This window comes from Gekko japonicus, unplaced genomic scaffold, assembly GCF_001447785.1.
Source record: "Gekko japonicus isolate JY-2015 unplaced genomic scaffold, Gekko_japonicus_V1.1 scaffold2533, whole genome shotgun sequence".
Taxonomy (NCBI): domain Eukaryota; kingdom Metazoa; phylum Chordata; class Lepidosauria; order Squamata; family Gekkonidae; genus Gekko; species Gekko japonicus.
The window spans coordinates 162,667-188,809 of NW_015168730.1; the positions used below are offsets into that span (position 1 = coordinate 162,667).

Consider the following 26,143-nt stretch of genomic DNA (forward strand, 5'->3'; position numbering starts at 1 on the left):
ACACAAGGCACAATTCCTGGATGCAATTGCCAGGACTTTTAGCTGTGGAGGATGCTTGTTCTGCATTCTCTAATTCTGCCCCTCCCCCATTTCTTGTGATCTGAGTTGATCTTGACATAACTTGTCTGGTCGTCCTGGCCATCCAGTTTGGTGTAGTGGTTAAGTGTGTGGACTCTAATCTGGGAGAACCAGGTTTGATTCCCCACTCCTCTACTGTTGTCCAGCAAGAAGCTTTGTGCGCTTTTATGAATATAAATGGACTGTGTATAAAATGTGCAAAAGGGACTCTGATGTAAGGTGACCAGATTGTGATGCCAAACACGCACCAGCAAAAGCCTGAGACGACATGCCCTTGGATCCCTAGGTTACCCCATTCCAGATGTATCCCTAGATACATGGAACACTCCAAAACAACCATCTGCCATTGCTGTTTAAACTAAGGACTCCCAATGCCATTAAAGAAGTCCTTCTTCATCACGCTGGCAGCCCCCCCCCCTGCATTGAAGGCACAAAAAACTCTTTCCGACTTTCTGCTTGACAAAGGACTTGGCCTTCCTCATCCATTCCAGGAACCGGTTCTGCAGCCCTGAGACAAAGAACACAATAGGTGCTAGCCAATGAGTCATCACGACCCTCGAGGTGTCTCTGTCACAAGTTCAGTTAGAATTCAACATTGACCAACCCCTTAAGTCCCTTTTCCCATTGCAGATGTGACTTTTGGAATGGACCACCAAGGGGTGGTCTCAAGGGAGGTGGCCAGCAAAGCCCTCCCCCCCAGAGCCCCCATACAAAAGTGGGCACCCAGCAATGTGCTCGCTCTCTACGCCCTCTCCATGCCTTCTATACGTCCTTTCTAGCTCTTTAGCCTTTTAGCTCTTGCTATCCTGAAACCCACCCTGCCTCTCTAAGACTCTTGGACTGCAGCCAGAGTCTTCCACGTGCTTCTGCCGGTTCAAAGCATGGTTTTCATTTCCTAGCATAATTCTCATTTCTTATTAGTCTCCCCTATTTTTCTACTGGGACGCATCATTTCATCAGACAGTTAACGATCTCCTGCTCATGCGAACATCTCTTGATTGTCTATCTAATTTTCTTAGAAGCTGTGTAATTGTGTGTGTGTGCTTGTGTATTGTTTGTTTGTGAAGAATCTCCAGTAAAAGGAAACCAGTTTTATACTGAAACCAGCCTCCGTGTCTATTTCTGGTATCTTTGGAAGAAGCGGGACCTCTGTATATACAGGTGTTTGTTTCCTTATTGTCTATTGCTATTTTATAATATATTCCCCGATATTGATAAGAACTCAAAGTAATTTGGCTAACAACTCGCAGCTGCTGGATGACCTTGGCAAGCCATAGTTCTGTCAGAACTGTTCTTGAAAAAGAGCAGTTTCTGTCAAAGCTCTCTCAGCCCCACCTACCTCACAGGGTGTCTGTTGTGGGGAGGGGAAGGGAAAGGAGTTTGTAAGCCGCTCTGAGACTCTGAGTGAAGGGCGGGGTATAAATCTAATCTCTTCTTCTTCCTCTTTCTCCTCCTCCTCCTCCTCCAATGTATTTTTATTTGAAGCCAATTGCTCAGATGCCGTTTCAACTTTTCTACACACAAAAGAAGCTTCACCAAATAATACAGTATCTCTGTTGGGATCTGGCAAAATGCTGGAACTATGAGTGACTAAAGGCGATGGCGAGAAAAGGGCCCTAGGTGTTTGTCTTCTCACCCCCACTTTGCAACTGATGGTGGCTTCTAAGTATTAGGCCCTATAATGGTTCCCCCTACCCCTAGTGATCAGTGCTTCCCTCCTAGAAGGGCATCCCTCCCATAAAAATAGACTGGGCAGCACAGGTGATATTCCTCACGGGAGAATCAGTAGCTTGATATTCCTCACGGGAGAATCAGTAGCTGCATATAAATCATATTAAAGCAAGCAACAAGGAAGTGCTAGCATGTATCTTACCACTCTGCTCAAAAAAGTTTGAAGCCTTCCTGCAGCTTAAGAAACCTTATTCTTCACTCCAAGTTAAACAGTTCTGCTGGAAGAAGTCCTCTTAGGCTGCAGGATGTCTTCAAACGTTTCTGAGTGGAGTGAAAAGATACATACCACTAACTGTGACTGTGTCCCAGCCAGGATGACCCACATTAAGTAGGCCAGAGACCCAATATTGGGTCTTGGCTCCTACTATAAAAACAGTGTATTACAGGGCATTTTAAGTTTTTGAAAGTCTGTTTCACCTAATCGTATTTAATTTCTCTGTGAGGTGGCAGAAGAAATATGTTGGCACAAATGCTCCCAGACTGTAGAGTTATTAATAGCTATATAGTGTCTTTATTGAAAAGGGAAGTGAATACTGACAGTGGAGAGTTAATCTTCCAAAGGGGAAATTATGAGCAACGTGATAGGCTCACTCTGCTAGAAATCTCTCTCAGTGAAGTTGATGGGCATTTTAAAACAGACTTTTCACAATGAGACAGAGGTAGGGATGTGCACTTGGGGGGGGGGATCAAACTTTTCAAATGTAGATTTCAGGAAAGGTCTCCACACCAGTATTCTAGATAATTTGGATCTTAATATAGTTTTGGAATTTTGATTCTTTCCCCACCCAAAAAAAATTCTGAAATGTTTGCGTCCATTACTCTCTAGGGGGCTTTTTCTGGGGTGGGACAGGAGTGACTGTTTTTCAAACAAATGACACCAATATTGCTGGGAACCTAGCCTGCCTATCCATACTCCCAACTCTGAAATGAATTTGATGAAGGGGTCCAATTCTACAAGCCCCTGAACCTATACTTGTCTCTATTGTTTTTAATGGGAATACAATCCATGTTTTCTTTACAGCAAAGAAGCCCATAGACAAACACAAAAGACTAACAACGAGCCAAAATCCTCCAAATGAAACCCATGAAACCCAACAGAACCAACATCTGACCATAGAATTCCAGTAGAAGCATGGGCCAGCCCGACATAATTAATCTCATACCAGACAATCTAAGCCAAACCAGCTAAAGCAAAGGATACTGTCATAAGCCCAACAGAATCAATGCCAATCTACAGAAGTCGAGCAGAAGCCAGGACCAATATGGCAAGCCCAATGTAACAAATGTCGAACCATAGAATCCAAACCAAACTAACTTAAGCAAGGGACACTGTTGCAAGCCCAAAACAACCAATATCAAACCAAAGAATCTAAAAAATCTTAAGCAAATTTAAACTCTTAAAAGTACATTGAAGTTAGTAGGCTTAGAAGGGGGTAACTCTGCTTAGGCCTGAACTGCAGTTAAACCAGTAGTCCCCATGCTTGCCATAATTATTCTTGGCTCTGTTATGAAGTGCAATAATGAAGGAATCCCAAAGAGACCAAAATCTGAAATTAATTTTATCAGAGGAGAATAACACAAATAACGAAGAACAGAGGTTAGATAAAATAGAGACTGAAGAATGATTCCAAGTATCAAGAGTATGAGCAAGTAGCTTCACTCAGAAGGATGAGTACGGAAAAAAGAATGAGAGAAGGCAGGCAAAAAGGAGAAAGAGAAGGAAGCAATACAAGCTTTTGTTCAGTGATGAGAACAGAAGCCCTGCCGTGCAAGTATACTAGTTCTTGACAGGGGCTTGACTTCTCTATTCTGAGTGCATCCATGACTAGTTCCATTGATCTTCTTGCAGGTGCAAAAGATCTGGATATGCCAAAGAACAAAGTTGTTCAGCAGAGTAAGCAGAAACGTTAGTGGAGGAGTTCCATGTATGCTGGAACTCACTGAACTCTTGACTGGGCTGACTGCTCCATGCTTTCAACTGTATTTACACACCCCAAAGAGCCAGAAGTTAAAAATGTGCAATTTGAAAATTCATGTGTTGTAGGAAACAAAGATAATATATCGGTGGATATCCTTGCCTCACAGATATCCCAGACATAAGGGTTCTTTGTACATGTGTGTGTGATGATTTCCACAATACAGATTTCTGTCATCTTTGTTATCTTTGTTATTTACTCCTTTAGAGAACAGCAAATTAATCCTCAGTTATGGCAGTCATGAGTTGACACTGCAATGCATCGACAGCTAAACTGCCTAAACTGAAGAACGGTGCGATGATTTTACTGGTTTGGAGACTGAGGAAGTCTACAGATATTTTACTGCTCTAGCAATGACACATCTTGATGTTATGAAAGTGATGTCAAATATGGTGTCATGCAAAGGTGGGCCAATTTTAAGGTTTTTGTTCCTGGTGAAGATTAATAATTTTTCTTTTTTAAAAATCAAAATCCTACAGAGTCAGTGCTTTAAGAATCAGTGCCTTATACTCATTATTTTTGGGTTGCTTCAATTTTCTATATTATGCCAACAACTAAAATCATGTCACCAAAATATCAGAATGGAATGGGACAAATTACATAGCAACCAGTAACACCCAGTGGTCAGAGCATTCATTTCATTTCTCTATCAGTTAGGAAAAAAGTACAGTGAGAGGAGTTCTTCTCAAACCTTATAATAAAATCTCAACTCTATACTTAGGTGGGTCGCAGTTGAGAGCCAGAAATATGCCAATGCAGATTAAATGAGTCCATTGCTTGGGTTTGATTGGTCAGTGACACCAGTAAAAAAAAATGCTGCCCAAGTGACCACGCAGCTCAGTAAAGAAATCTAAAACCTTGGAGACTCAAATCTTTTAAATCTTAGATTTCAAATATCCAAGGCACTTCCAACTTATGGCAACCCCATGAATGAATGTCCTCCAAAACATCCTTTTGTTAACAGCCTTGCTCAGGTCTTGCAAACTGAAGGCCCTGGCTTCCTTTTACAGAGTCAATTCATCTCATGTTGGGTCTTCCTCTTTTCCTAAGAATCTTTTCTATCTCCTTCATGGCTGCCCTTCCCAGTATCAATATCCTTCTGATTTCCTGGTTGCAGTCTCCGTTTTGGTTGATGATGGAGTCAAGGAACGCAACATCTCAGGGGTCATTTCGGGGGGGAACGCGGGGGAACGCAGTTCTCCCGGGTGAGGTGCGGGGGGCGGGGCACATGATGAAGCCCCGCCCCCTGCTTCCGGCCGCCCCGCTTCCAGCCCTCATTCAGCCAGGAGGAGGCAGGAGAAGAGGGAGGGTAAGTTGCCTCCTCCCTGCCTCTCCCCACCCCTGGCTGCCTGGGGCCAGGGAGGGCCTTGGCGGGGCTTCCTCGCACTCCTGCCAGCCTTGCAGGTCCACCGCCGGGCCCCTGATGTCAGGGGGTGTGGCATATGCTAATGAGTTATGCTAATAAGTTCCCCTAGCTCTTTTTCTACGAAATGACCCCTGCAACATCTTGAATATTTTCAATTTCTTCATCGTCAAATATGAGGCATATTTTAATATGCCTTCTCCTGACAGCTATTAATATGCCTGTGATTACAAGGCTGAGGAAGGATTGTATATTCCAGGGTCACTCAGATGGAACGAGGACCCAGTGTTCCTATGGACACACTAACTCTTCTCAAGGAGCTACATCCAATCTTGTTTTTCTTGTGAGCATATCTGCATAGCAGGTGCTGTTTGCGAACATATGGGTGTTGCATTGACACGTCACATTTTTTAAATGTCTAACAACGCAATGTGAGAATTGTCCATAAAACGTCTTTCTAATGAATATATGGAACTGGTTCTATTGTGCACATTGGTAAGAATATGGCTCTTTTTGTACCTCATGATTGTGATCTTTTTCATTCCACCTGTTTTCATTGCTAGTACCTCTGTTTACATTATATGCATTATTACACTGTGTACAATAGATACGCAAATAACACTGAAAATGTGTTAATTTGATCCAGCAGGAGTAAACAAGGAAAAAGCATAGAAATACAGACCAGTTTGACCCCCAGAAGAATGAAGTGAAATGGAGGTTTTTGAGTCAAACCAGCAGGGATAAGAAAATAGCATTCCTACATTTCATTAATTTCTTCCCAGCACAATCTTAGAATTACACACTTCTCATTGCATTCTAAGTCCACACATGTTACTGTCAGCCATAACAACCCATGTGGTCTTCCTACAAAAGAAGCGCTTTCCATGTAGGAAATGCACATTATCTAAAACAACCTCTAAAATGCTATGGGATCACACTAAAGGTGAAGAGAACAGGGTGTTATTTTTATGGTAAGTTAACTATGGGGGTATGTCCTGCTTGTCAATAAATCTTCAGCTCCTAAATTGTCTTGCTCTTTTTTAAAAAAGGACTTTTGTTTTAAATGTAGTCTTATTATTATAATATAATGTTGCCTAGCCTATCGATCTTAATGAGGCCCCAAATCAATTTTCCACCCAAGAAATGATGCGTTATATTTGTCAGGATGTAAACCAGCAGGACGGCCCAGCATAATTCTCAGTAACATCCAAAAGGCTAGGCAGATGGAGGATAAGCCAATAGAAAGACTTCCAAATGCAGCTTCTGTCTGGGTGAAGAAGTGGACCGTGGAGGAGGCACTGAAGATGCTCCTTGGGGGGACGGAATGCTGAAGTCAGACAATTTCCTTTCCAAGGGGCAGGGTATCTCTCCTAATCCAATCCAGACCATGCCTAAAGCTTAAAGAGGATTTTAACTTTCAAGCAGAGAATGATGTGTTTGAGAAGAAGATATGGACCAGTACTGCAATTTTTAAAAAATAAACGTCAGTTAGATTCATGAAGTCTGGATTTTACAAAGAACAGATAACATGATTTACTCTTCCTTTGAGCTGCCCAACAGGTACAGATAACTGTTAAATACCTTGTGATAGATACCCACTTCATCTTTTACGTGTGTGATATGTATAGGTAGATATTCAACCATGACTGTTTACTTGCCGGGAAACTAGAGTAATTGACCAACTCTCTTGCTTCCTTAGGTAGTATAATAAATCTGATAGAGATTATGAAGGGCAGTGCTATTTAAACAACGTAATGCTAGTGTTAGTAAAGTGTCATGGGAGCAAAGAGAACTCAGAAACAATTCGGGGATAATGCGTATCTTTGCAATGAAAATGTGTGCGCACGCGCACACACGCACACACAAAAACCTTCTCAGGTTCCAAAATAATCTGCAATCAAAAACTCTATAGTTACTGTTTCATTTTTGTTTAAATTTACAGGAAGGGATCATTAAGCAATAGACCACCATATTCTCCTGCTGAGGCAGTGTGAATTGATAAATTATGAATCAAAGAGAGTGAAATGACAGAGACAGATAGATTCCATTATGGCAGGTTTTCTCAGGGCTGCCAACAGGGGGTACTGGGGGGGACAGCATAATGCTATATTTAGGGAATGCATTAAAAAAGTAAAATGCAGTTCTGATTGCAGCCACTAGTGGTGCAAGTAAGGCAGAGTGCCATAAAAAAACACTTTGCTGACTGGGCCTTTTAGCAAAGTTTACTAGGAGGATGAAGGAAACCATATGCTGATCAAATCCTATTAAGTCCATCAGCCAGGCCAGCATTGGAGCAAGGCAAGACCAGCCAGGACAGCTACAGTCAATGCCAGGATGCAGTCTCCTAACAAGGTCTATGGTTTCCTTTTACCTTTAGTTTCACCCAGCTCCTGCACAGTGAGATCTTAGGGTGTGGTAACAAAAGAAAAAGAAAAACCTTTTGTTGTCTTTTTCTACATTTCTCTTATTTTTCTACATTTCTCGAATGTTTCTTTAACTTTTCTCCTCTTTCATTTTGCTTACTTCCTTTCATGATCTGCCATTCATCTATCCCCACCTCTTATTTTTCTCCCTCCCTCTCTTATTTTTCAGTCTCAAGTCTTCCTCATCCATCCTGGTGGGCAACTTATAACATATTTGATAGCAGTATAGAAGCAAACCTTTGTTAATATTATTAACAGAAAGGGGGAGTTAATATTTCCCCATAATCTATCAAAGTAATAAAAGGATGATTCCCCTCATTCACCATTAAAATGCATGATGATAAAATGACCAGCCTTAGTGGTAATAAATGACAAATGAAGTTGGAACGTTTGTATCTATTTATTTACTTTATTTGTATCCTGCCTTTCTCTCCAAGGGGGTTTTCTTCTGCAAACCCTGGATTTTCTCTTGATTTCTTGCTCTGAATGTTGACACAGTTTGACTTTTTCATTATAACAGTTTGCCAATCTCTGGTCTAAGAGCAGTTCTTACTCTAGATATGCTGTAGATGACTTGGCATATTAAAACAGATATTCAAATGCTGTAGATTGGCAAGGCATATTTACTGTAAGTAGAAAGCTGGCTAATAAATGTCTTCAATAAATAATAAACACAAAATCCACCAATATCTAAAACCAGGAAGTACAGTACGTCTAGCCCATCCTCCCCCACCATTTCTCTTAGTGGCTCACATTCCGTTCTACTTTCTTAAACAAACTGTTCCTGCCTTAACTGCAGCACAGAAATAGATTTTCCACACTTCTCTTTTCAACACATCCCTTCTTTCCACATACAAGCTCAGGCTATTTTATCACATTACAGGCCAGTAACTTTGTAAGTCAATATAACTGCACATAGGTCAAGGCAGACCCTGTTTATTTACTCTAATGCATACCTTAGCACCATGACACATTGTTAAGGTACATAAATAAATGTGAAAGATTAAACATACACCCGCCCTGGCCTATATGAATCTCTGCCTTTGGCATGTTCTAATCTCTAAGCCACTAACTGGCAGGTCATTGATACCACCAGAAGGTCAGTGGGTTAAAAGCCACACACGTTTCCTCGTTGACCCAGAAGTTTTGTAACGGCCTTGAAGATAATTCAATAATATGCAATTTAAACTTGATAAAACACATTAGTTAAGAGGGAGTAGATTTCATCTTAATGTTTCAGTCTCTGTTCTTCTTTTTCCAAAAGGCTGCATCCACCCAGGTCTATTTTATATGTTAACACTGGGATATACTCGCCCTTTCCCAGGGTTCTTTCATGTATCACTGCAGATGTGACTGTAGGCTTAGAAATGTATGGGCAGAGCCTATGGTTTTTCTGAAATATTAGTTTCTACCCTTGTTGTTTTGGGCTGGACACAGTGGTTTACGTGTTGGACCATGTTTTGGGAGACCCAGGCTTGATTCTCTACTCTGACATGGAATTCCACTGGGTGACCTTGGATTGGTCACTCTCCCTCAGCCTAACCTACCGATAGTTGTTTCATTGCAAAACCTTAATGGAAGAGGAGAGAATGATGTTATAAGCTGCTTTGGGTCTTCATTGGGGAGAAAAGCAGGGTATAAATATCTAAATAAATAATTTCAAATATTACTAGGAAGACACCATGGTGTAGCAGCCTCAGCACTGCTGTGAAGAAGCATAAAAGGTCTCCAGTTGCATTCAAGAAAACTCAATTAACCACATGATGGGCCGTAATTACACTAGATAAACAGGGAATCACATGATGGCTCCCTATGCAATTCTGTTCTCATCTCCTAAGTGCAATAAGTGAAAAGGAAGATCCCAAAGGATGAAATGATTATTGCATGAGCAGCTTATTAAAAGAGTCTTTGAATACGTGAAACAATCATTTCAAGATACTGGTCTGCTGCTTGTAAAACATGAAGGTCTTCTTGGGCCTTTTTGAGGACAACTTGAAAAAAATGTCTGAGAACACAAAGTACTTTCAGAGAACACAAAAAGGAATAAAAAGAAGCCTTGCTGCTAGTGTGTCATTGGGGTTCTGACATACAACAATATTTCATGCCATTCTTCCATTTCTTCCTTCCTTATGCTGTCCCTTGACTTTGAATGGAAAATTCCTTCCTTAAGATTATCCGTACAATGATGTGCCCTGCAACACTGCACAGTGGTTCAAGAACCAAGACTTCTAACTGGGCCTTATATCAGTCCTTCTAGTAGCAATCTTAATATGGCCCCCAGACTGACCAGTGGGCATTGGAAACACAGGCATTCACAGATAACATAGAAGTTTCTACTCCCTACTCCCAATCCCTGTGTTCCTGCCAAATGAACACAGATGAAAGGACATTCATTCCACATATTTCACCCCTGTTCTAAGTTCCCAGGAAGATCTGATAAATTCTATACATATCTCCTTCTTGGCAACCGATCTAATGAGACCACCTCTAAAGCGGCCAAATTCTCTGCTGACGCTTTGGTCATAAGAAAGCAGATATTCCAAATCTTTTAATAACTTTTTATCTATAATCAGTTATACCTATAAGGTAATGAATTGTAATCCTTGTATATTAATTTTATATTTGTATGTAAACTATACTGGTAAACTGCTTGGCTGATCTTCAATTGTAATCAATGTTGATGATGTTCACGATGATGATGAAGTTGCTACATACTCTGGCACTCTGTACGTGTGCAGGAAAAAAACAACAAGTACAGCAATAGTCCCTCAAGCCAAAGTCTGCACATATGCAAAGGAACAAAAATTTGGAAACAAATAAAAGCCCTGGCAGGCACAAAAGAAGTTGGTGGCTTTGGCTCAACAAGAAAACAGAAGAGGAGAGGACACTGAACCCAGCAGGGTTTCAAATTCTCCTTATGGGATTCTCTCTAACTTTGAATTAATTACCTGATCTTAGTCCCAATCTGGAATCAATGTGCTAGGGATTCTCTTCTGCTATATAATTTTTTTCATTTTCTAGTTCCTAACGGAGCGTTGTGCACGTGCGTCTGGCTTAAACTTTCAAATTCATGGGGATATTTGCCATCTGTGCAACTGATATACATGTCTGCATTGATAAACATTGCAAAAAAAAAAGCAATCCCGATAAACAGTTATATCAAGATTCTTTTGTATTTTACCATTACTGACTCTACAGTAAGGCAAGATACAATACTGGTAGTCTCTGCTGCCACCACTGATTCACTGAGTCTGCCTTTGCCTCACTCACCTCCCCCCCCATCCAGGAGGTGGAGCACCTAATGTTTCTTCCATCCTGGCTGCTCCCCTTATGAGAGTTTGGGAAATCCTACTGAGCACACAAGTTTTGCTGTGTTTGGGAACAAGGAGGGAAGGAGTATTATCTACTCCAAGTGGAGACAGAGACAGCGAGAGGTAGTAGGGCCAGCAGTAGTGGCAGTCTCAGGCAGCACCCCTTTTTGAGCTGCCACTGTACTAGTGCATAGGAGTCTATTAACACATCAGTAAAACAATGGGGGGAAATTCTGGTGCCGTTTCTGGTGTTGCCACTGAATTTGGTTGGAAGGAGAAGACAGAAATGAATAGGAAACCACAAGGAACTGTACATAATCCAATTCTAATATTAATCTGAGCAAGTCACCCAATTACAAAGGAGTGGAAAGAAACTCTGGAACAGCAGAACAAAACAATGGGCAAATCTTCTCATGCCATTCCAATTCATAGATATTTCCATGTTCAGCACTCCAAATCTCCTTTAAGGAAAATGGTGACAAAAAGAACACTGCTGTGATGAACATGGCAAACATTTAATAACCAAGAAATGTAAGCATCACCTGTTTTTCTCATGAATTTTCAAGATTTCATGGGTCTGTTGGAGCAGTTGTTTCTCCAGCTTGTAAGTGGATAATGAATTTTCCAGCAGCTGAATTTCCAATCGGGATGTTTGATTTAGTACCTTAAGGATCAAAAGGGAAAAAAAAGATGTTAGAAGGTGCAATATATTAGTATAATAGTTAATACTACTAGTAACAGTACCATCGTGCTTACTTTAGACCTGTGTAATAATTCATCTCAGAAATATAGTTTAGATAGCAGCACCGAAATGAGTGTAGGACTGGCATTCTGGCAATTTTATTTCATTTAGAAAAGGGAAAAGACAGGATTTACATTTGTTTTTGCAGACAACATGCTTAGCCAAGAAGTTTGATAGAGTACTTAGACAAAATTTCAATGCAAGCTGCCCTGTTTCAGTCTGTGAAGAGAATTTCTACTGAATTCCTGTTTTCATCATATCTGTTCTGCTCTATTGGTTCTGTATCATTCTCATCACCCCAGATAATGCATAATTCCACCGAAGTAAGTATTAAGTTCTTCTGTTTGGTTGCTTGCTTCCCATTTTTTTGAGACTCACTATTGGGTCCAAACTGGTGTTTCTGCAGGTGAAAGGATTTCCACCCATTAAGTACAACTTGCCCAGGCTAGCCTGATCTCGTCAGATCTCAGAAGCTAAGCAGGGATGGCCCTAGCTAGTATTTGGATGGAAGACTTCCCAGGAATACCAGGGTTGTGACATGGAGACAGGCACTGGCAAACCACCTCTGAACATCTCTTGCCTTGAAAACCCTACGAGGTCCCCCTAAGTCAGCTGTGAGTTAATGGTACTCCAACCACCAAGTACAACTTTCCTTTGCCTGGGGAGACTCTGCCATCTAGGCTGAGCTTTTCCACCTGCTCAGGCCCACCTCTTGATGGCTAATATCTTTCAAAGAAACCACACCACAGAGGTGCCGCCTTTTGTCTGGGCAGACTTTGTTAGTTAGCCATTAATTAACTGATGTATACTAATAGGATGTTTCATATTTGTTAGTTGCCTTGGGTGTTCTTTTGAACAGAAAGGTGGGCAATTAAATAAATAAATATTTCTCACCCCCTCACAGCAGCCTGAAATGACCCCCCCAATCCTGTTCCTTGGGGTCCCCTTTCCCCCAAAACTAGGATTAGGGGGCATTTGTAGCTGCCCCCAGAAGGAGAAGATGAGAAAATTGCCTTTCTTATGCCCTCAGAAAGAATAGTTTGGATCTCAGCCTATGGCCTGACATCCTCAACACATGACACAGGCTGAAATACCAGTGGCAGACAGGGCATAGCTAAGATCTCATCCCCTTACAATCATTTGTACAACATTGTTAATTATGCACAAACTCCCCTTGGCTCATTTCAATGTTCATTTTTCCATGCTTTCTTAGAGCAGCCATGGAAAAACCCCAGTCTTTCTGAGAAACTCATCGATACCGGGTACGTTGGTGGAAACTGTTATTAAGGAAAGAATTAGTAGGCATATTGATGAACAAAAATTATTGAGGAAGACTCAGCATGGGTTCTGTAAGGGAAGATCTTGTCTCACTAACCTGCTAGTGTTTTTTGAAGGAGTGAACTAACATGTGAACAAGGGGGACCCAATAGATATTGTTTACCTTGACTTCCAGAAAGCTTTTGATAAAGTTCCTCATCAAAGGCTCCTAAGTAAGCTCTATAGTCATGGGATAAAAGGATAAGTCCTCTTGTGGGTCAAAACCTGGCTAATTAATAGGAGACAGAGAGTGAGTATAAATGGGCCATTTTCTCAGTGGAAGGTGGTAAGCAGTGGGGTACCACAGGGAACAGTACTGGGTCCAATGCTTTTTAACTTGTTTATTAATGATTTGGAGTTGGGAGTAAACAGTGAAGTGGCTAAATTTGCAGATGACATGAAGTTGTTCAGGGTGGTGAGAAGCAGGGAGGATTGTGAGGCACTCCAAAGGGATCTGTCGAGGATGGGTGAGTGGGGTCAATGTGGCAAATGGGAATCCATGTGGCCAAGTGCAAACTGATGCACATTGGAGCCAAAAATCCTAACTATAAATACACAGTGATGGCAGAGACTGACCAAGAGAGATATCTTGGAGTTGTAGTAGATAACTCAATGAAAATGTCAAGACAGTATGCAATTGCAATAAAAAAGGCCAACACTATGCTGGGGATTATTAGGAAGGGTATTGAAAACAAATCAGCCAGTATCATAACGTCCCTGTATAAATCAATGGTGCAACCTCATTTGGAGTACTGTGTACAGTTCTGGCCACCACTCCTCAAAAAGGATATTATAGCATTGGGAAAAGTGCAGAAAAGGGCAACTAGAATGATAAAAGAGTTGGAACACTTTCCCTATGAAGAAAGGTTAAAGCGCTTGGGGCTCTTTAGCTTGGAGAAACGACGGCTGAGGGGTGACATGATCGAAGTTTATAAGATTATGCATGGGATAGAGCAGGTTGAGAAAGAAGTACTTTTCTCCCTTTCTCACAATACAAGAACTCGTGGGCACTCAATGAAATTGCTGATCAGTCGGGTTAGAACAGATAAAAGGAAGTACTTCTTCACCCAAAGAGTGATTAACACATGGAATTCACTGCCACAGGAGGTGGCTGTGACTACAAGCATGGACAGCTTCAAGAGGGAATTGGATAAGCATATGGAGCAGAGGTCCATCAGTGGCTATTAGCCACAAGGTATAGATAGGAACTCTCAGTCTGGGGCAAGTGATGCACTGTATTCTTGGTGCTTGGGGGGGGGCAACAGTGAGAGGGCTTCTAGTGTCCTGGCCCCACTGGTGGACCTCCTGATGGCACCTGGTATTTTTGGCTACTGTATGACAGTGTTGGACTAGATGGGCCCTTGGCCTGATCCAACATTGGCTTCTCTTATGTTCTTATGTTCTTAAATGTTGATTTTACAGAAAATAAAGTATTTAATAGGGTCAATATGATGTGTGTATAACTTAGATATATAAAGTAAAGAAGGTTCTCAGATAAAGTCAATAACCCCTGAGGGGAGATTTGATTCCCCTATCTCTGGACAGATTACCTCAGCAGGTTCAAGGCTGCTCTTTTCTCTCACAGAGCACCTTACCACAGAACCTACAAAAATCAGTTAGGAATAATGGGCCCTTAACAGGATGCTTATCTGTACAACTAAAAAGCTTTCTTCCCTAAGTCAACCCCTAAACCCTAACTAAAAAGCAAAAAAAAAAAAAAAAAATAGCCTGGCTAAGCTGACACTCCTTTGCAGTGCTAAGGCTTCTTCGGTTTTCTTAAACTGAGGCTGGCTCATCCCCTCCCATCCAGTGGAGGTCCATGGGCTCTGACTGGCTGGAAATCACTTGGATTTGCATGAGGCCTAAATCACAAGGATTGGTTCAGAGTCTTGGTGGAGATGTGGGACTTTGAAGGATGATTGTCTACAGCTCTCATTGCTAGTTCCCAATTCCAAACAAACATACCCTTGCAAGGGGGTGGAGGAACCCATAGAGAGAAGACTCACAAAGATCAAAAAAGCCTTCCCTCACTGGTAGGGTTGCCAAGTGTAAATTCCTCCGGAGCGGGGGACTCCCGTCCAGCGTCTGAAGTGCGCATAGAGTTTTCCCTCGGATGACCATGGCCCCACCCCCAGCATGCCCCACATGGTTGTGTCTCTTCCGGGTGACGTGCATGTCGGGGTGGGGTTCCCCCTGGGGCCCGATCCACCGGCGGTGGGGAACGGGCCTCTGGGGCGGGGACTTGGCAAGCCTACTCACTGGGCCAGATGCTCTGGAATTTTCATTTCTTCCCAGGGTGTGTGTGATTTGTAATGTTGTGTTTCTGATTATTCAAATATATTGGGAGGCACAAATCCCTTGAACCCCAACATGAAACAGGGATTTGACTCAATGAAAGACTGCAAAGGCTCTTCCTTCAACACTGGAAAGGCTCTTTCCACAGCTCCATATCATTGGCTGCTACTGAAAGGAGCTAAGAAATAACTGGGGTGTGAGACTAAACAAGCCAAGGAGAAGATGAGTCAATATACAGTTGCAGCTTTGGGTAGGAGCTCCATGTTGAACATAATGAATACTTCCACCCTGAGATTTTGTCAGTATCCATCCACTGTATCCTTCCGCTGTACTTGCGCATGAACACTTATACCATCAATAAAAATGTCTTGGTCTTAAAGGTGCCACTGGACTCAAACTTTGTTCTGCTGCTTCAAACCAACATGGCTACCCCACTTGAATCTAAACTAACAATGTAATCCTAAAAAGAGTCACACCTTTCTAAGTTTATTAATGTAAGCGGGCTTAAAAATGTATAATTCTGTTTAGGATCCCACTGTAAGGGCTCATTCTATTATATTTATTTATTTAGATATTTTTACCCAGGTTTTCTCCCCAGTGACCAACAGCAGCTTACAAAAATCCAAAAAAACCCATCTACTACATACACTACCCCAAGAGTTTAATAGGCTACACCCTGGCCTGGGCTGAATTCGCTGGGTGGGGTCTATCAAGGCCACAGGTATCAGCCATAAGCCAAGAGCCCATTGGCTCTTGCCAAAAGGTTCGTGCCCCTGGCCATGCTGAGGCTTAAATACCTGCAACAGGAAGGGAAACAGAAGTTCAGTGCAGAACTTGTTCAGCTGCCAGTTGTAAGATCAAGCTGCAAGGTGTTTGTGTGTGAGCAGCAGCCATGCAGCTTTAGTAATATAAGAATAGATTCTTTTTTATTGGGGATGATGTGTGAGTTGGCCTTGGCATGTTTATTTTTAATACAATAAAATAACATAATATAGTCTCTATTCTCTGCTTTGACACAAGTGCAAATACGTAAGGGTATTTTGCTTCCAAAGCTTCCTGCACTTATTTTCCATCACCTACAAACTAAGGTGGTGGCATAGCAAACATTTATTGGCCCTTCTCTGGAAAACTAAGAAGCTGAGAGTTTTAATAAGGCTATATTGTCAGCACCATATGTATATTATCTTTAGCTAGAGTCAATTAAGTGCTCTTTCTTGTGTAATTGATCTTGTTATTCTATATGCTGATATAGGGTTAAGTAATCATTTGGGAAAGGATACTGTAAACTTGGTTTAAGGCTTGGTTAAAAAAAGATCCATCTCAAACACCCAGCTGGGTACAACTAATTGGCCAATAAAACGATTGCACACATGAATATATTTGTTTACGACTAGATGCACAGCAACTGTTAGTTACCATATGCTACAAAAAGGAGTAAAAATTCCTAACGGAATACATAGGAAAATTATCAAACAACAACACCAGATCTCAGGAGATGGAGAACTCTCAGTGATTTAGGACCAACTGTTGTGTGTGTGTGATCAAGTGTGATCCACTGAAGAAGGAAATAGCAATCCATTCTAGTATCTTTGCCAAAAAAATACAACCCCATGGACAGTAACAAAAGGCTAAAAGATATGACGCTGGAAGATGAGCCCCTCAGGTCAGAAGGTGTCCAATATGCTATTGGGGAAGAGCAGAGGGCAAGTACAAGTAACCCCAGAAAGAGTGAAGTGGCTGTGCCAAAGCCGAAAGGATGCTCAGCTGTAGATATGTCTGATGGTGAAAGGAAAGTCCGATGCTGCAAAGAACAATACTGCATAGGAACCTGGAATGTATGATCTATGAATCAAGGTAAGCTTGACGTGGTAAAAAATGAGATGGCAAGACTGAACATCGACATCTTGGGAATCAGTGAACTAAAGTGGACAGGAATGGGTGAATTTAACTCAGAAGACCATTATATCTACTACTGTGGCCAAGAATCCCATAGAAAAAATGGTGTGGACTTCATAATCAACAAGAGAGTGTGAAAGGCAATAATGGGATACAATCTCAAAAACGACAGAATGATCTTGGTCTGAATCCAAGGCAAACCATTCAACATCACAGTAATTCAAGTCTATGCCCCAACCACTGATGCAGAAGAGGCTGAAGTGGACCGGTTCTATGAAGACCTACAACACCTCCTACAACTAACACCAAAAGAAGATGTCCTCCTCATCATAGGGGACTGGAATGCTAAAATAGGAAGTCAAAAGGTAACCGAAATAACAGACAAGTTTGGCCTTGGAAAACAAAATGGAGCAGGGCAAAAGCTAACAGAGTTTTGTCAAGAGAACACACTGGTCATAGCGAACACCCTTCTATCATGCTGAGGGGTGTTCTACCATGTCACAAACCTCACAAATGAAACTGGTTTATTTGTGATGTTTCATGGTTCATGAAGCTGGCATACCATGAACCATACCACATTTTCCCAGTTCATGCCCATCACTACTCAACACCAGTTCTCTAGGTGAAATCCATCTGGTTGTCCTCATGAATTACCCCTGCATTGACCCATGTGGATCTATAAGAACCAGATCATCACTGAGACAGTACCCTAAGACCACAATTGTACCTTTAAAGATTGACTACCTCTTTCAATAGTCTTTCAGTAGTCATGTATGGCTGCGAGAGTTGGACTATAAGGAAGGCCGAGCGCCGAAGAATAGATTCTTTTGAACTATGGTGCTGGAGAAGACTCTTGAGAGTCCCTTGGACTGCAAGAAGATCAAATCAGTCAATCCTAAAAGAAATCAACCCTGACTGTTCCCTGGAAGGCCAGATACTGAAGCTGAAGCTCAAATACTTTGGCCACCAAATGAGAAGGGAGCACTCACTGGAGAAGACCCTGATGCTGGGGAAGATTGAAGGTCAAAGAAGAAGGGGATGGCAAAGGATGAGATGGTTAGACAGTGTTATTGAGGCAACGAACATGAAATTAAGCAAACTCCAGAGCACAACGGAAGACAGGAGGGCCTGGCGTGATGTGGTCCATGGGGTCACGAAGAGTCAGACTCGACTGTGAGACTGAGCAACAACATCCAAAGTTACCATGAATTAAGACCATTAATTGATTCTGAGTAACTCTGCAAATGACTGCAGTTATCCTTGACAGAACTATGTTAATCTAGGCAGAAATTATTCAGCATTTAGCCACAAGGACAGGCAGCATATAAATATTTTAATAAATATTTTTTTCTTTGGCACCGAAAGCCATTATACTAGACCTACTTGCACCAGCTATCATTAAACATGAAGTGGGGCAGTGCATTGTTGGAAACTATTTTAAATGTGGATTAATATAAAAATGGAAATATGGAATCTCACACTCAGCAATGACATTAATGTAATAACTGATACCTTCTTGCTTAACTGGTCATCCTGTTCTAGACCAGCACCCATTTAGACTACAGATGGGGGCTGTCATGATTGCGCTAGATAGATAGATAGATAGATAGATAGATAGATAGATAGATAGATAGATAGATAGATAGACAGATAGACAGACAGACAGACAGACAGACAGACAGACAGACAGGCAGACAGGCAGACAGGCAGACAGGCAGACAGGCAGACGGACGGACAGACAGACGGACGGACAGATGGACAGAACAGGACAGGACAAGAGCAAAAAGGTGGTAGCCAAATCTTCTTCCTAGTATGCCAGTTTTCTGCGTGCAGGAATAGTCTGCCATAAAAGTATATGTTGCCTATCCAGAAACTTGCTTGAAGTAGCTTGCAAAGTATAAACAACAAAACAGTAAAATCAAACAAGCCATAAAAACAAGAGCTCATTCGGGGCATAAAACAATATCCAACAGCTTAAAATAGTATCCACAAATTATGCTAGAAGCAGGCTATTAAAAAAAAACACCACTAAAAGACAGACTTGTTCCATTAAAAACCTAGGCAAAGAGAAATGATCTGGCCTGGTACCTAAAGGATTGTAAAGCAGGCAGTCAGTGAGTCCCAGGGAGGAGGGTATTTCAAAGGTGAAGCTCCACCAGTGAAAAAAGACCTCTCTCTGTCACCTACCTCACCTCTGCATGTAGAGGCACAGAGAGGAAAGCCTGGAAAGAAGGTCTTACCAACAGATTGGACTGTAGGGGAATAGGCAGGGCTATTTAGGCCTTACACTTTAAACTGGGTTTGGAAACAAGGAAAACCAAGTCTCCCTCTCTGCTGCCTGCTGGGCCAATGAGAAATTGGCTGGGGGATTTTTTTTTTTAAAGGGTATCACACCAAAACCACAATGTCACTTCCAGTGAATACCTGGAATTGACATCACATTGTTATTGTGATATTGGAGCAACATTCTAGGATTTGGAAAAAACCTCTACAATAGAACCATAGAGCTCTGTCCAAATCCTGGAGTGTCATGCCCGTGCCACACTGGCCACATTACATCACTTCTGGGTATTCGGGGGAAGTGAAATCACAGTGTTGGCATGATGTCATGTCTCCTTCCTCTTCCACTGGAAAAAAAAATGGGCAGCCAGTGGAGATCTTTCAGCATAGGCATGATTTATTTATTTATTTATACTTCCCATATCCAGCCCCTTACATTAATCTGGCCACCCCATTTTAGACCAACCAAAGTTTTCAGACAGTTTTCAAAGGCAGCCCCTTACAAAGCCTACTACAGAAATCTACTGGGATTTGGTCAGCATGTGGATCACCATGACCATGCTTTTTGAGGAATGGCTGTAGCTAGTGTGATACAATGTGTCACAGAAGAAATCCCAAGTTCCAATAATAGGTCAGGAACAAGCAGCTCTTCCCAAACTATGTACCTACTCCTTCACAGGACAGGCTGACTCCACAGTCTTCAACAGCACCTCAGCCTCCTCTGGATTCAGCTTCAGATTTATTGGCCCTCATCCATTCTATACAGACACATGCAGCTACAGGAGCCCTCAGCTGTGATCTGACATTGTACAGCTCCTAATTTACCGTCTCATTGACAACATAGCCTCAGTTGACAAACCTTTGTCAGGTTGTATGTTGCCATCAAGATGTAAACATACCCCAGTAAAGTAAATTCCCAGCGATTGCAACCCACGTTGCAGAAAATCAAAAGAATCTTTTCTAGCATAAAGTGGGAAGTGATAATACATATGAAAGGCACATTCGGGACTTTCAACACATATATTTAGCTTGATGCTTCTACAGGTCACGGTCGGTAGCCGAACTGTTTATTTGAAGTCAGAAGCGGCTCCCTTTCTTGGCTAGTCAAGCCTTACGAAAGCACGCCGAGTCAAATATGCCAAGCAATTCCTATTTGGCCCAAACCAAAACACTTAGCTGGAACCAGCCTCTGTTGCTGTTGCCACCAGTCAAGTGGGGTGTGTGTGTTTCTTGGAGCACGATGTGTTGGGAAGCACAGTGTGTGGGAATGGTACAGCCAAAAGAAAAGAAGGGAAATTGTTTGGGCATAGTTAATGTTCTGGCGAATGCAGCTGTGGAAATCTACCTGCGTTTCGACATCTGTGAGCTTTCTCGTCTGCTCTGCCGTCTGGCTGAGAAGGCTGGTTCCTATCTCCAGCATGGTAGCTGTGTGGTTCTGGACAGCATTCTGCTGTAGCTGAGCCATCTCTGACTTCATGTTTTCCACAATGTAGCTCTCAAGCTATGAAACAGAAAAGATAATAAGAATTGTTTTTAGAAAGAATACGGCATCAGTAAAATTCACACCTAATGGGTGGGTGCCTGAAATCTTGCCTCACACAGCTTTGGGAGAGCTGCTCAGTAAACCCCACGGGAAGAGGTGTCATTCAAACACACTGGCCAGTCATTTGATACCACATGTTGATATAACTCAGGGACATGCTGATGAACATGTGCATTGCTTCAATTAAAATGACTGAACTGGAGTTACGGTTTTTGGCAGTCCCGCCTTGCATAATGGGAAGTATGCTACCCACGATCCTCCTGATACACAGGCTCACCATTTTTATGAATAGGTCAAAGCACATATTTTCCAGCTTCAGAACAGATGGGCCCATACCCACCAAGTAATCTAGACTTGTGATCACATGTACCAAAGCTGTAAAATATACACATTGTACTATTCACACAAAATGGCAATCACACACAGTACCATCTCCTCTTACATACGATTGGATTAGGGCTGCCAAGCCCCCAGTCAGGGTGGGGAAATTACCCCTAATTCCTGGGGAAATTAAAAATTAAAATAAATGAAAAGTAAAAATAAAAAAAATCTCACTGCCATTGGGGAATACCTAAAGGGAACCCTTTAAATGGCTCTTTTTTGCAAGCGAGAGCTCCTTGAGCATGAAATCCAAGTGGCGAATTTGCCATTTTGGAGTCCAGGCACATGGCTCCTGCTTCCTGGGACCAGTGGCCATCCCTCTCCCTCCCCCCTGAGAGATTTAAAGGGCCCTCCAGCTGATTGGCGGGCCACATGCTCCCGCTAATCATCTGGAGGGCCCTTTAAATCTCGCTGGAGTGGGGAGAGAGCAGTAGCCACCATCAACTCTGTTGAAGGTGGGGCTTCTCCCCTCCGGCCAGTTGGCCTGCAGCGGGCAGGAACCCCCACCCTGGCCAGGGGGGTAGCAACCCTACTTCATGAGCTTCAGAGCTGAGAAAGGATTTGAATCCCAGTTTCTCCAGCCCTATTCAAGTCCACTACTGAATCATCAGTTACAAAGCTTTGGAATAAAGGATGCAGATGGGGATCTGGAAGTGATCACCTTATCACAAGGAAGACTTCTATCAAGTGCAGGGCCACCACCAGCTTACCCTCGAATGGGGCAGCTGTTGGGGCACCAGGGCTTCTTGCAGGGCCCACTACTGCTGGCCCTTGCCCTGCTTGCTCCCTTGTGAGTGCTCTGCCACCCATGCTGCCAGCTGCATACACTGCCCAGTGCCACCGGGGAAAGGCCTAGAGGCAGCGCAGATGGCTGTGAGCATAGGCAGTCGGAGGGCTTGCAGTCAAGGCAGGGGAAGGATGAAAAGGCAGGTTGTGAGATGCATGAGTGAGTGGGAGGGAAGGAACTCTCTGCTTGGCCGCCCCCCCCAAAAAAAAAATCTGGATACAGCCCCCATCAAGTTTATACATACACTTTACATAAAACAGAAGTCACATAAAACTGCAGCCTTCTACCCTGTTTCTGGACATCCTACTTCAATAGAGGACCCTTCCATTATCATTGTTGGCTATGCCGTTTTCTCGACAGACAAAGTGGGGAGGGAGCTGTCAATAGAAAGTTACGATCCTTGGTCCTTTCACATGCATGTATGTTTGGGAATTAATCCTGCCCTTCAGGAAGCAGGTTCACTGCAATTTCCCTGGTAAAAATCAATCATCCGGCACTCTTTTACACAACAGCTGATTCAACAAGCTATGTGGTGATGAGCCATATAACAAAATTGGTGGGGGTGAAATGAAGTCCTTCCTTTTTTTCTTAACCTCTAATGGTGCCTCGGGGACTATCAATACCACCACGAATTTTTTACCTTATGCTGGATGGGGGGGGGGGGATTATATATATCTGCAGTGGCAAAGTTGCATCTTTTACAGATCTAGCAGTGCAACTAGACTTCTGAAAAACTAGATGCACAGCGCAACCAGGCAAATAGTGGCAGCACAACAGAAACAGAGCAGTTTGCTTGTAATGCTTAGGAAGGGGAATGACATTCCTTTGCCACAAATAGGATGAGATGCTGACCTCTCTACTGCCCAGTACTTGGTTCATTTGCTTGACTAATGTGCATGTCAGCTCTGGGAAAGACAGTATAACACAGACACTTGTTTATAAAACCTCTCAGAAGATTCCTGTGACAATAAAAGAGAGAGAGAGATCGTACAGTACATTTCACACTGGCCTGTTCAAATGATCCTTATCATTTGCTACCAGTTCTTCATGTTGGATGAATTTTTAGAAATAATATATCTGCAGTAACCATGCTACTTTTACACATTAGTAGTTTTGGACAACTTAGAGCTAAAACACACAAAGGTTTCTGATTCTGGTAGGGCTACTGAATCCAGTTTGGAAACCAAGTCCATTCCACTTTTGCAGGCTATATAGAGCTGCCCAGGTTGGGCAATTCCTGGAGATTTAGGGGGTGGAGCCTGGGGAGGGAGGGGAGGGACTTCAGCAGGGCATAATGCCATAGAAGCCACCATCCAAAGCAGCCATTTTCATAAGATGTGTTTTTTCAGGCTTCAAAGTCCTGCTCAAGCTGTTTGAATGCAACTGAGACCGTTGTGTATCATGTGAGTCAGACTACACGATTTCGGGTTCAACGAAATCAAGGGACAACTGTGAAATTCTCATTCGCCAAATGTTCACCATAGAGAGGAAAGCAGGCAAAGATACCATCCCATGGCTGCCCATCACGCTGGCCCCAGACCACTTCCCAATGGGGAGAGGTGGAAAAAAATCCTGCTGAGATGTCAGGCCCAGAGTCTGATAAAGCTGCCATTTCTGGGGGTCCTCCCACGTTCTCCATGGATAACTCCAGGGCTCTTTTTGTAGAAAAAGCCCAGCCGGAACTCATTAGCATATTGGGCCACACCCCTGACAGCACAGCTCATTGGCACATTAGGCTGCACCCCCATGTTACCAGAAGTGTGGTTATCCAGCCACACCCACCTTTTGCTTCTTATTCTGTTTACCTTGTTTGTTGTCAAAACCCAGGGCCTTTTTTTGTAGCAGGAACCCCTTGCATGTTAGGCCACACACCCCTAATGTAGCCAATCCTAATGAGTTTCTGCTGTTGGGTGTGGCCTATTATGCTAATGAGTTCCTGCTGGGCGTGGCCAACTCGGGAGCCAGCCAGAACTCCGTTCCTGTGCGTTCCTGCCCAAAAATAGCCCTGGATAGCTCTATTTCCAGACTCTGTTTTTCTCCACAATTCTGTGGTCTATACTTTACTGTGATTCCTAATGCCCAGTGAGGATCATGTATGAAAATTACAATTGTAGATAGGATGATATAGAACCATAGGATGGCATAGAAACAGAAACATATAAATAAAACCTCAAACACTGTAAGACTTTTAAAAAATCTGCTCTGGACTTTAACAGCTAGGATTCAGCAATCTGAGGACACTTTCCGTTCATGTTATGTTCAATGTTAAGGTAAAGGTTCCTTTCCTTTCCATCATGCATAAGGTAAAGGTAAAGGTTCCCTTGCTCGAAAGCCAGTCGAATCCGACTCTAGGGTTGCAGTGCTCATCTCCATTTCAAAGCCGAAGAGCCAGCGCTGTCCAAAGATGTCTCCATGGTCATGTGGCCGGCATGACTAAACACCAAGGCACACGGAACGCTGTTACCTTCCCACCAAAGTGGTACCTATTTATCTACTTGCAATTTCTTGCTTTCAAACTGCTAGGTTGGCAGGAGCTGGAACTAGAGACGGGAGCTCACTCCATCATACGGCACACTCGGGTCTCGAACTGCTGAACTACCGACCTTCCACAGCCTGCTGTTCAGCATCTTAACCACTTGAGCCACCGCAGCTTCCTTTGTTGAATGTTAGCAATGCCTTAATTCTAGCACAAAAAATGCTGCTGTGAAGGGTGTAAGGGGATCTGTGAAAACCCCTTAGGATTCTTCAGCAAATTTTCTACACTGAGTTGTAGCCCTGTTGCCCTGAATGGCTGTTGTCAAAACACCATTGTTCCCTGCTAGAAATAGGGCTGCCAGCCTCCAGGTGGGTGCAAACCACAAAGAGAGATCACGGGAAGGAAGGTAGAAATGAGCAAAAACAACCGTGATATATTATGCGAAAAGAACAATATGCAGGCTTATAAGTTTTTATCCACTATTCAGTTTACTATAGAAAGTCAATATTCTCAGAAATCATTCATAATGACGCCATCAACACCAACGCCATCAACCATGCATATCAAGTCTCATTTCGTTCACAACTTTTTCAGCGTGTGTAGCGTTGAAATTTCAATATAATTAATTCATTTAGAAAGCACTATGGCCAAATCTCTTAGAATCATTCACCAATTCAAATGAATGATTCTAAGAGATTTGGCCATAGTGCTTTCAGCTGCAGGAAACTGCATGTGTGCTGAGATCTGCACAAACATTTGGACATAAGTATTCTAACTATGCCTACTCCACAATGTAAAGGCTGGGAGAACTCTGGAAACCTCTGCTCCTCATGCTTGACATATAAACAGATGGGGTTTTATTTATTTATTTATCTTTAAATTTATACCCCGCCCTCCCCGAAGGCTCAGGGCGGCTCACAAGGGGCACGAATGCCCAAGTTAAAACATTAAAACAGTACAGAATAATATAAAATACAATAAGTACAATTTCACTAAAATTTACTTTACGGTGCTCCAAAATTATTTAACTATAAGTTCAAGATGGGATTCTAAAATTATTAGCAACAAGCCACAGTAGTAACAATAAATATAGCAGCAACAATATACGTCCATACAGCGTTGACCTCTGCCAGACACGTCTCGCACCTCCAATAGTTCCTGCTCTGAAGATGGTCAATTTGCGGGACTAATGAGGGGGGCGTAGATAGAAAGATGGTGACGATGGTGACATAATGATGATGGCTTAATGATGGTGGTGGCGGCGGCTCCTACTCGAAAGTCTGGCGGAAGAGCTCCATTGATGAACTATAAAACAAGGGTGATTGCTGTAAAAAGTTCACGCATACATAGAACAAAGGAAAAATTTCCTGAAGCTGTAATAATTTTCTTCTTTATTCCATAGGTGAATTTAGGTGAAATTGACGAACATCTCGAGTTTTGCAAGTTCGTTTCTGAATCTTTGTCAAAATTCCTATTCAAAGAACAAGCAACATTCAAAGCAGGGAAACCAGAAACCCGACATCAGTCAATCTATTAATAAATAT

General features: G+C 42.5%; 1 protein-coding gene across 1 annotated transcript in view; it reads right to left on the reverse strand.

The window, feature by feature from the left end:
• The window catches only part of LOC107114159 (angiopoietin-1-like), a 116,871-nt gene that overhangs the window by 69,972 nt on the left and 20,756 nt on the right, over positions 1-26,143 (reverse strand). The window contains exons 4-5 of the mRNA XM_015415597.1: positions 20,758-20,913; positions 11,425-11,546 (exon numbers count right to left, since the gene is read on the reverse strand). Coding sequence (XP_015271083.1) covers positions 11,425-11,546; positions 20,758-20,913 — 278 coding nt within the window. The remainder of the gene's footprint in view (positions 1-11,424; positions 11,547-20,757; positions 20,914-26,143) is intronic.